Raw genomic sequence first — 12,820 nt, forward strand, 5'->3', positions numbered from 1 at the left:
GTTCGACGGCAGTTTTATGCCATTCGATTCAGTTTGACGCGACACGGCGCGGCCGCCTGCCTGCCACAGAGGAGCCCAGATATTAAAACATTGTTTCTTTTTATAAAATATTTCGTATATTAATATTTGGATAACAACATACACTCATAGCGGAACTTTTCGCTTACTATGACTAATGTAAAATCACACTTGATTAGCGCACGCATTCCTCCGCGCATACAGGCATAGCGAAGGCGAACTTTGCATTAAAGATTAAAATTAACAACCAAAATTTTATCTTACTAATATTAATAATAATCAGCTAAACTTAGTCCATTTTAATTGATGTAAAACACAGGCTTGTGCGTTCACATATAGTATTTTTTTATAATCTGTATCATTCTTTGAAGTGAACCAATAAAGTGTTTTCATTCATTCATTCATTCACCGCTCAACATTTACTATGGCTCCAAATTTCAGAACACATCCGTTATCATGTCCGAAAATATAAGGATCCTCGTTGTCGACATTTCTGGAACTGTAGAGTTCCGGGGTCACTTTAAAGATAGGTTTGGCCTCCAAAAGGCTCGGGGTGCTCAATAGAGCAAAACGGTACTTCACGCCAAGACAATAACTGTTATTGTACAAGTAGCAAATCCGACCCCTTATGAAGTACTGTTCTCACCTGTGGACCGGAGCTTTTACATACCAGCTTGGTCTTCTTGACCCTATTCAAAGACGAGCTATCAGTATAGTCGACGATCCCAAATTCACAGGCGGTATTTAAATCTAAGGCGAGACTTTGCCTCCCTATGTGTATTCTACTATTTGTATAACGGATTATGTTCTGCGGAATAGTTAAAAATGATGCCCACAGCCACCTTTTATCAATGCACCGCTCGCTATCGACAGGGAATTCATCTTCCGTACGTTAAACCAATAGTTATTAGAATAAAATATAATGTGTGCTTGCGAAACTTTTAACAATAAAATTGAACCTAAATGGTTGCGTACAGTGCACTCAGGCTCTGGAATGAGCTCCCTCCGAAGGTTTTCCTAGAGACTATAGTATGGGGGTTTTACAAAAAGGGTATATTAAGGTTTCTTCAGGATCGGCAACGCGCACATGTGTTGCTGGCATCCATAGGCTACAGTGACTGTTTAGGTACAAAAATGGTAAATAGACGATATCTGTATATGAGAAATATTTAAGAAAAATTTATATAAGGGATCAATAGATGTTAAAAAGATATTGTTTTTAATTTTTGTCCGTCTATTTATCTATCATATATATTTGTTCCGGCATTATGCAAAACTACTACATGAAATTGGATGCAATTTTTAAAAAGTCTAACTTAAAAAGTGGTATATGTTGTATCCTGATACATCACCTAGAGTGATCTTGTTTATTGATTTCTCCACTTCTGAAATCTATATGTACAATGTAATCAATAAACGGTTATAAACAAATACATTTACAAAACAACAATACATTAATTAGATGAGTTCATTACAAACTCACGATATCATTAAACTGATTTTTGTAGCTCAAATTAAAAGGCATAAATCGAAATTATCACTATACGCTGTGGTAATGAGAAAATGTCACGACACCGCACGGTAATTAATTAGTTTTTAAATTAATTACTGATATAGTACCTAAAGTACAATACTAACTAAAATTATATATCACTAAAAAATTATACACTTGTTTTTTTTATAAATTGTTGATTCATTTGTTTTAGAGATTTATACATTGATCATCGTTTCTTCCTTAAATCCGCCAATAAATTGTATAATTTAAATATCAACTCCACTCCATCCAAAGGTTGCCGGGAAGAGATTGCTTTTAGCAATAAAGTCGCCCATAGTTTTTTCACTGTGATCATTTCTTGTAATTGTTTGTATCTTTACTAATAATAAGTTTACTATTGTAATCATTTGGAGGAAACAATAAAAAGTATCTATCTATCTACATTAAGGAATTTCTATAGCCATATACAACCTTATCATAACCTTCATTAATCCGATTACATTCTATTCGACTACAACTATATTTTAATAAACTTACCTACATTATATATTAAAACGTACATTTTATTTATTTATATATAACATAAATAACAAAGGATCACGCGACGCGATAAACACCAATTAGTGCTCGTAGTTCGTAAAATTAAAATGCGAAAATGTATTGGCTACACATTCGCGAACAATTGAATGCATCGCCTCAGATTTGGCAGTGCATTCGTTGCAAAGCCCCAGTGCAATAAAACGAAGCAGTGCAGTGCTGTAAAAAAGTCTATCGTGAGACTATTGCAATAAGGTCGACAGTTAATGTTTGGGTGCACATGCATGCAATAGGGTTAGGGTGGCTAGAAGGGAGTTGTCAGTACATTTGCTTTTAGATTTATCGCGGAGTTGCAGGCCACGCGCGCGCGCACTCGCCGCCTATAATTGATATATCACAGTAGCGATAGCGTTTGGATAATGCTATCGTTCCATGTGAGTCACATTTAAGACCCCATGCCGACGTCTCGCCCCCGTCGTCGCTCGTCGCTCGTCGCTCGTCGCTCGCCGGTCGTCGCGCGACGCGTCAACCCCGAGACACTTACTAACATAACATTCCCTTTTCCGTAATAATATCATAATGTACATTCTATACGCAATTTGTAACATTTCAACATTATCGTTTATCATTCTTTTATGGTAATCAAATTGATATATTGATATAAATTACCCGTGCATTAGGGTGCCTTGTATGATGAAAAGTAAAGTCCTAAACTTTATTATCAAATGTCGTTCCACTAAGCGCTTTACTCGCATATACTTTGGGATAGTATCAAAATAATCTGACACGTAATAGTATTTCCGTTTACTTGAACGCCTCCCAATACCTCTATTGAACATGCTCACATGTCAGCTTGTTTGCCATTTAGAGTAACATTAAAAAGGTTCGCTACAGAACTACAGAAGACCAATTTGTTCGAACTATTTTCAGCATCGATACAGTACTAAGAGTTTCGTATCATATTCAATTGTATACTTAACAAATTGTTAATAATAGACGCCGCAGCGCCGCGACCCTACTTATAGCGTTAAGTGGTTCATAATGGATCAAGATCATATTTAACTTATAAGTAAAAAATAACACGCACGGTAAATAAACGAGAGTGGCAGCAAACTATATGCAATATCAGTTTGTATTTGTAAAAAAAAACAGGTTATTGTCCCACGGTACCCATATACTCAGTACCTCTTCTTCTTCAGTAATGAAAAATAATAAATTGATACAAAAAAGAAACGTACAATGAGAAACGACACCTCATAGTTTTAATTAAAATAATTCAAAATATTTAGCAATTACATTTTATACGACGTAAGTCAATACGAGAGTGCTGAACACTACACAAAAACCTTTACAAACCATCTACAATAGTGAGGTTACAAAAACGTAACTATTTATCTAACAATAAGTTGTCGCCTCCGCGTCTAGAGCAGCAGGTGATGAGGCCTCACCTCACAGCTGCGTAATCAAAATATGTTTGAGCTCAAGAAATAGTCATATACACAAATATTAACATTACTGATTAAGAAAGTTTTTAAACATTTTGTCTTCCTGTTTAATATTCACTAGTTGTGGGAGAAATTCTAATATATCTTGCATACAGTATGGGTGCCTTTTCTTTCGATAACGTTTTGTAATTGGCTAAATTGCACCAAAGTTTACAAAAGGCAAAAAAATAAGGAATAAAGTTACTCAGTATAGAAAATCGCTTTCTAATAATAATTATAATGTATTTTATTATCAAAGTATGTTTGTATAAACACAAAATTTATTATTGATTCTTACACTACACTAGGCTGAGCTAGTCCTGTAGGAAACAGGCGTCGTATTACCATATACGAACGTGCTTATAGAAAATAACATAGGCTTTCTAGTGCTACTAATTAATATAAAGTAGTTATTCTTATTTAAAATTCACTACTAGTGAATTATAAATAAAAGACGATCAACTCAATTACGCAGGTAATAAAAATAAGTTCAAAGTTTTAGTTCGTACAAACATAATTTTAATAATCCATCAGTGCCTATCACCCTGTCCAGGCTTATCTGATGAGCATCACACGAGCGGTGCGTGTGGTGACGGTCAGGGATAACAATCTAGAAATTCAAAGTGCAGAGATAATACTGCGCGTAGCGTAGTGAGGTGCGCGCGAGCGTGTGGTGTGGATCCGATGCGGCCGTGGCTCCGTGGGCGCGGCGTGGCGGGTGCTGTTAACGAGCCAATTGCTCGCGTGCTGCCCACTTATCAGCACTGTAATCTAGACAATACCAACTACATAATATCAAATTATAAACACGATACGATTATGATCGTTATTAACAGCTTAATCTATATCTTGTTTTCAATTTATTAAATATTCTGCCTATGATACCTGTATGCAGTAAACGCCGCGTGCCCACGTTATACTATTCCTTGTGTAAACACATGTTGTCGTTACTGTGAATATGCATAATATTCATATCCAATATCTTTATTAGTTCCAACATGCCATTATTATCATATAAACCATTATCTGTCCACTGCTGAAGGCCTCCCCCATAGCATACCATAAGGAACGATCTTGAGCCACCTGCATCCACTTACCTCCATGCATTTTGAGGTTGTCACTCTATACGTCCTACACTTTTGCGTGTACTGGATAACCACTCAAAAACCTTTATTCTCTAACAGTTATCGGTTATTCGAGCTATGTGACCAGCCCATTGCCACTTTAGTTTACTTGTCTTGGACTATTATGAGAAATTATTCATTCTTATAGCCAAAGTAGCCTAGCTTGCAGCTTATTAACCTAAAATCCTATTAAATTATATGAAATTTTAGCACTCGAATATTATAAAGATTCGTATTGCAAAAATTATACATATATTGGCCCAATAACAAATATATCAACTATCGGTTATCCAATATATAATATAGAAAAGAACCCGCTCGTAATGAATATAGATCCCCAACTGATATGAGCGATATCGCAATGGGTGGTCATCAGTGACCTGAAGGACTTAATATACAGATATTGAGTTTTTACCCATCTCTACCCTTGGGTGTAGCGAGTTTGAGACGGCAAAGTGCGGCCACAGCGTCCATTAATCGGCGTCACCGCGACAATAGCTGCCGACGAGCGGCCGCGAACGAGCCGCGCCCCACCCCCGCCCCTCACGCATCCCGGCAACTCGACTGACTGCTAGTTGATCGTAACTATCTAGTAGTTGCTATGTTTTAAAACCTCTCCTTAGATTATAATTAAGTATATAAAACATTTGAATCCATTTTACATTTAGCTATATCAAGACAAAACTCAAAGTTAAAATATTATAAAGTTGAACATTCTCCTAAGAGCTCAGTCCAATATATAACAATATTTTTTTATCATTTCATACAAGAAAGCAAAGTTCAAAAGTTAATTGAATGGTATTAATGACTTGGTAGACCGGGTGGGAGAAAGTAACAAAACAATTGTTGAATGTTGAAAATGTTATAATAGACCGTAAAATAGAGCTAAAAATTAACAAAATTTAATCATCACAGGAATGTAGGCCGGGCCCGATGCAGGCGGCGTAGGCCATGAGGTGCGGGATGCGGCTCTGCTCGTACATCCCGGTGAACAGGTGGTGGTAGGGACCGAGCGCGAACACCGCCACGTCGTCGCCGCCGTGCGTCTCGTCCTCCAGCAGTACCTCCGCGTGCGTCATCCAGTCCAGATCACCTGCAGCAACACATAAACAGATGTACTCGTGGATAGAGCTAGACAGATTGGAAAAGCCAACTAATTATAGGTGCCTACTCCTTCTACTCCATTACGCCAAGGGGAAATATAGCCCGTGCAACTGGAAAATACAAGTTCAAATACTGTAATGGTATTTCATCTTTGTTTGTACGTTAATACAAAATTGACATTAAAAATGAGCAAGAGTACTAAAATTAAAACCACTTATATGATACTCGTATCATGCGACAGATACGTATTTAGTTTTTACAATTAGAAATGAGGAGTATTTTGATAAAAAATTCGAGAATGAAGAAAAAATAGATTTTCTTAAAGCAATAGATAACCTAGATTGTGGAAGATTGCGTAGTCCTATCTGTTAAAATAATCTGGAATATAGAGTCTTCTAGAACTGTTCATAGACTTTTGAAACTAGTAATAATAAGCACTATAGTACTTTAATAATAGCAATCAAATTACCAAAATCTTCATCAGCAGTAACATCCACGCGCTTGCCGTTCACATGCGAGCGCGCACCAGGTCCATTTGCATAAGAAAGTGTCATGTATGGCAGCCCGTCATCACCGAGATCATCAGACGGCCCGAGGATATTACCGCCACGTCGCGTGTATCCATTGAAAGACATAACATGTGCGTGGTCAGAGGTCACGACGATCAGCGAGTCCTCATCTGATAATAACTCAGTAGCGCGTCGTACTGCCGCCGCCATCTCGATGGTCTCATCCAGTGCATGATGCACTAAGTTATCGTGGTGTCCATGATCAATGCGACCTCCCTCGACGAATAGAAAAAAGCCATTATTGTTACGGTTTAAGGAACGAATTGCTATTTCTGTCATATCAGCGAGGGAGGGTTCCATAGTAGGATCTGCTTTCAAATTATATTTCATATGGCTTCCCTCAAACAGGCCCAGTAAATATTCTGGAGGTGATAACGACAGTTGTACAAGCTCCTGTCTATTCCATACATACTTGTGGCTCACATTGCGGGATATTTTATCCTCTATCCATTCATTTATAAGATTTCTACCATCTAATCTTTTGCCTTGGGTTCCTTCTTCGTCTATAATAGTATTAGGCAAAAATTCTCGTCTTCCGCCTCCTAAAATAACCTAAAATAATAAAAAGTCATGTACATTTAAGAATTTGATTACCAATGGAAATATTACCAAGACTCAAAGAAGAAAACATAAAAAAGAAGCCAACCTTAAAGTGTGTTCCAGGATAGTTGTGTACTAGTTGTTCAGCAATGTCAATAGGCACATCTTGTGCTGAAGCACAGTCGTCTAGGACGTCGGCATCACTCTCCCAGTCGCGCTCGGCCGTGTGCGCGTACACGCCTGCTGGAGATGCGTGAGTTATGCGAGTCGTGGTGACTATACCTATAACGAGCATAGCAATCATTATTAATTCCAATTTGTAGGATTAAATCCAAATATGGATAGTGTTGAGAGCGCCACTATCTATAAATTGATTGTTTATACTTTTATATATTTTTGTATATGTACTTTACAAAGGGTTTAGTCAGGTTTACTTAATGATTTGTGCAGAGATACAATTATTATTTTGTTTTAATTCCAAAGTTGATATTAGATGGCACTCTGTTCTAAAACACGCTATAATTTAATTTCCTAGAAGTCAGGCTCTAGTATTGTAGATTTTAAATATTTAGTACTTACTGTGATTTTTTTTTTTACATTATACTCATTCTTTTGTATATGGTGTTTCATTTCGGGGATTTTTCGTGCTATCTGATACCGCGCCGCTTACCCCATCAGATAGAAATAAAAAAAATATTTAATGTCACTCTGTCTGCTGCTACTCTTTATAATCGGTACTGAATGACATTTGTTTTTTATATCAACAATGTATTACTATCTATTATTGTAAGTGTTTGCTAAAAAGCTACATCACCATAAGAAATCCAGACATCATTAAACATTATTAAACATTGGAAAAAAATCTGAGTAATATTAAATAAAAAGATATTCCTCTATATTTGTATTGAGTTTGTGTAAATTTGTTTCTATTCAGCTAGAAATAAAAAAAATATTTAATGTCACTCTGTCTGCTGCTACTCTTTATAATCGGTACTGAATGACATTTGTTTTTTATATCAACAATGTATTACTATCTATTATTGTAAGTGTTTGCTAAAAAGCTACATCACCATAAGAAATCCAGACATCATTAAACATTATTAAACATTGGAAAAAAATCTGAGTAATATTAAATAAAAAGATATTCCTCTATATTTGTATTGAGTTTGTGTAAATTTGTTTCTATTCAGCTGCAATAGTTACCTGCATCTTTTCCGGCGGCGAGTGCCCATTCAGCAATAGAATGGACGTAATTTTCTGGATTGACGAATGAACAATTGGTCCGTAATATATCAGCAGTTACTCCTAAAGTGCCTCTATTTGCTTTAGAACCGCATAGATACGCTGTAGCCGAGCATGCCGAGTCGGCGATTTGGGCGTCTACACAGTATGTCTGTGTTTACAAAACAATACATCAATATAGTTATAATTACTTACAGACTTCACAACGAAAATATTGTACATACTTTTGATAATCCTATAGTAGGGAACGATTCGAAAAACAGCTGTGTCTCCTCTCCAGTGCGGCCTTCTCTCTGCCCCAGCAGAGTCCTCGCGGCCGCCAGCGTCGGCACCGACATGCCATCTCCCAGGAACATAATTACATTGCGCGCCTTGTTCACATTGTCTTTATAGCGACTAGATTCAATACCTTGCCACGCCTCCTTCGCCCAAAAATTGGGATCTGATTCTTCCTTATTCCTTACAGTTGGATATCGAGAAGACTTGTGATAAACATCTCTTTCTGCGAATAAGTATGTGATAGTTGATAATCTTAAAGGTAATAATTAATAGTGATAATTTCCTCTCTACACTGATACTCGCTCATCTGTTAAATTTATAACTGTGTAAGCTGTTATTTATACTATGAATTTACTACATAATTATATAAAAGAAATTTTACCCCTCGAAATTATATAAATAGAACCCCATCACCACGGTCGCTCTTTTTCCTATACCATAAAAATGGATTTGTTGAACTGGAATGAAAAAATGCTTTATCTAAACACTTAACAGAATATTTTTGTTCTGAGAACTACTTATACCAGAGTCACGAAAATATCTATATTAAAATTACTTAGTATTAAATCAAATAAATTGATCGAGTACCCGATGCGAAATGAAAATATATCAAGAAACAAAGTAACAAGTAATTGCTACTCATGTCAGAACTTCTGTATACAGTTTAAGCATGTTAATGAATCATTCACAACGTAGAAAAGTATCTCGAGGAATAATTAATTAATATAATTTCAAGAGGTAACTTCTTTAGGTCAAATTCGTATTTGGTAAGTCATGTTTATTGTGAACTTACCAAAAGATGGATGCAGATGGACAACAAAGAGTGCCAACAGTAATAAGACACCACGACCCATAGCACTCTGCGAACACTGCGGAACACTTCAAATTTATGTAGAAATATTTAATATTTGCCTGACGATAACTAACGCGAAACTGAGCACAGATCGTCAGCATCGCATCCTCTGAGATATTTATCATTTCATCAAATTCACTATGATAAATTTCGATAAAACAATGGCACTTCTTGGAATAAAATTAGACATCTACGTGTCGCGAAAACTGTATGGTTCTCAGGTAAGTTTTATATGTATTTTTTTGTTAATTAAAAATTATCCAGGAGCTGCAATAAGTACCGATCTACTCGTCGAGGCACGATATCGCCAGTATGAGACTGTAATTGTCACAAACGTTGGCGTTGCTGATCATACCAATATTCCCGAGTGAATCTCTTGAATATATATTTTATTTTATAACTGTAATAACTTTTTGCCCGCTACTTCATACGCATGGATTACAAAACTAAAAAAACATCAGCAATGAAAACCACTTGTAGAAACACTATCTAGATGACACATGCACCAGATATTCATCAACATTTAAGTTACACCTCCAGAAACACAACCGTGAACCATATCCAATATCGTGCAATAGTTTTTGCATGATGCCGTAACAAACATACGGAAAGACGGAACGATAAACAGGCAGAATTTTTTTTGAAAAATATTTTATTAATATCTATTGATTTTATTAAGACTTAATATTATTTATCTTAAATGGAAAATCCCATGTATAGACATCGTCCAGTCACAATTTTATTACATAATAAGATACGATATGCCCTTAGTTCACTCAAATCCACACACATGTGGATTCAAGAATAATTTATCTTCTCCTTAATTAATTATAAAGGGGATCCAAAAATTCTAATAACTCTACTATATCGTTACGATCCACATATATGTGGATTAATATGCATCGTTCATACAAGTCCATCATTCGTTTCCATTTGCATTAAAGTATTACAAATGATTGGTTTTATTACAAATTCCTACTCTGTATATCTCATATATGTTATTTATCGTTGTAATTGTATAAATAATGTAATGAATTTAATTCCACATTGAGTAATACGACGATCTCAGTGTAAATGATGAATATCAAAAACGGAAACGCCTACCAGCGCTCGGCTGAACATTCGAACTATCTAATGATAATCGCGTTCACTGAGGTGCTAACAAATTTCACAAACCAGAATATTAAGCCCCAATTTACATTACGCATTACTAGTGGCATGAAACCAGTTTCACGACATTAATTTCACCAACAATTTCACGTATAATTTCATATTGTATACATTGCTTTTACAAAGCCAAAACAATCTCGTCATTCGCGACACTTAGTTCACGAAATCATTTTTAAATGTTCCGAATTAAATATTTGTTAAAAACTAGCCCTTTGTCGCTTCTTCGCCCGCGTAGATTTCGGAAGTATGAATGTAATGTGTGAATACCGATGAAATGGACCACTTCTAGATAGCGATAACACATACACCAGTTTTAAGTAACAGGGACAGGAACATAATTATTAAAAGCGCACACAACTTCGTGCGGAAATTTTTGTCTGATGCCGGAATACATACACATAGACAGACAAACATAATTTCTACAATAGATGCCAAAACATAATAAAAAATATGTTTTTGGCATCTATTGGTCTAATTAAAATCCTTTATACTGTATTATTTTTCTTATTTAACGTCTTCCACGTACAAACATCGTGCAGTTACAACTTTATTACATTAGTAAGAAAGAATAATTTTGTCATTAAAATAATTTGAATACTTTTTAACTACTATTGTATTTTAAACTTAACCATTTTTACAAAACTTTCAGAAGAATCAATAATGGTTACAGTGACATTTTCCTCGTATTGTATGTGTATCGTATAAAGCTGTATTGGACCGAGCAATAGAAAAATGTAGTTTTCTCGTGCCAATTTTGCTGGATCATTAACTGGCGCCGCGTAGGTACCCGGCGACGGCGCAACGAGACGTTTATTGGCCGACTGCTTCGCGCACCTAATGGAGCTTTGATGAAAAATGAACGCGCCCTCTTATTGCCGCGTGTCGACACCGCGTCACCGCGTCACCACGACACCACGACACCGCGCTACACTATTCCTTGTTACAAAATAAAACCATTTCTAGAGATTATAAAGTATTTATAGTCACCCGAACTCAATTAGATATGTCAGTCCATCACTGCCTATCACTCAAAGCCCTATCAGTTCCCTAAACAAGTTCCAAGTACAATTCAAAATTTCTTCCTGTTTAAAAACATACTTTATAAGGTTCTACTATCAATTAAAAATCTATTTAAAAATATTCTAAACACTGCATTACATTTTGGAATCCTGACTATACCTATCGTCAGTTTACATATTCAAAATAGCAGCGTTCTCTTTGCACCTGATCCATTATCATTATTATGTTGAAGTAATAACATTTGAGCAGTAGGATGTTTGAAAAGGAACACTTTTTTAAGTAAATGTAATAATTTTTAATTGCCGTATATAATTCTACAGTCTGTTTTACAATTCTACAAATTTTTTTTTTTTTTTTTTAAATATCATTGTATTCATTTGAATACAATAATATTCTTAAAAACTTTGAATTTTTGAATTTTCAAATCATCTTTATTCCATTTGAGTTATTTACAAGCAATTTTAAATCTTTATTTATTATGAATCTACTGCAAGGCTTGAATGTTGTTATCTGCTGAGAAGAATTATCAAGAAACTTACTCTTTTAAACTTTGTTAACATTCTCTATATTTATTTAAATATGCTATCCAAATTACATGGTTTGTTTGTCATGCAAGTAATTGTTTAGATTGTAATAAACTTTGGTTGATAAATGTATCTTAATAATATTTTCAAATTTAATAAAAGTTAGATCCAAGATATCCTTTGGTATCTTATTATAACACCTAATAATATAATGTCCATTCCCATACAAAACTTATTAACTTTTTCAATGTCGAACCAATGCAAAAGACGTAGCAAAGCCCTATTTACATCATCATAATTTTAAGTCTTTTTGTAAAAATTAAAAATCAAGTGTCGTCTTCAAAAAATAATTTACTGTATTGTACTCAATATAGATACATGGATTTAATATATAAAAGGCCAAAGTTAATTAGGAATACAATTTTTTATTCTCCATTTTTATGACAATTTTATTTATTCTTTATTTGAAATTAAAAAATATAATAAAAAGTTTTTATGCCAGTATTAATTTTTGTTGGAGTTTCCAACATGCTCGCCACACCAGCGGTTTATTAGTGGATAAATTACCAGAACAGTAACATGTGCTACACAATATATAACATATAACAGAAAATGTCTTTACTTCATACTAATACAACTTGCATAAACATAACAGAACCATAAAAATATTACAGTTGATGGTTATATTAGTAAATCCAATATTGTGGGTGATGCCCAATTACATTACAATAAGTATAACAATAACAAATTGTATAAATAACTAAACAATTACAAATAACATATTCTTACTTCTCTTTATCGTTATACATTAAAAAAAGAAGAAAAAGAAAGCAGTTTAAAATGAGCAAATAATAATTAAAT

At 34.8% G+C, this 12,820-nt stretch overlaps 1 protein-coding gene across 1 annotated transcript; it reads right to left on the minus strand.

Annotated features, from left to right (window-relative positions):
- Positions 1 to 5,501: 5,501 nt before the first annotated feature.
- Positions 5,502 to 9,336, minus strand: LOC113509511 (membrane-bound alkaline phosphatase-like). The gene is made up of 6 exons (XM_026892848.3): positions 9,186 to 9,336; positions 8,338 to 8,615; positions 8,075 to 8,264; positions 6,978 to 7,153; positions 6,232 to 6,883; positions 5,502 to 5,751 (listed from the first exon to the last, which is right to left on the minus strand). The coding sequence occupies exons 1-6, from the start codon at positions 9,244 to 9,246 to the stop codon at positions 5,561 to 5,563; spliced, it is 1,548 nt and encodes a 515-aa protein (XP_026748649.2). The 5' UTR covers positions 9,247 to 9,336; the 3' UTR covers positions 5,502 to 5,560.
- Positions 9,337 to 12,820: the final 3,484 nt, after the last annotated feature.

This window comes from Galleria mellonella, unplaced genomic scaffold (assembly GCF_026898425.1).
Source record: "Galleria mellonella isolate WM207_F2 unplaced genomic scaffold, CSIRO_AGI_GalMel_v1 utg284, whole genome shotgun sequence".
NCBI classification, from domain to species: domain Eukaryota; kingdom Metazoa; phylum Arthropoda; class Insecta; order Lepidoptera; family Pyralidae; genus Galleria; species Galleria mellonella.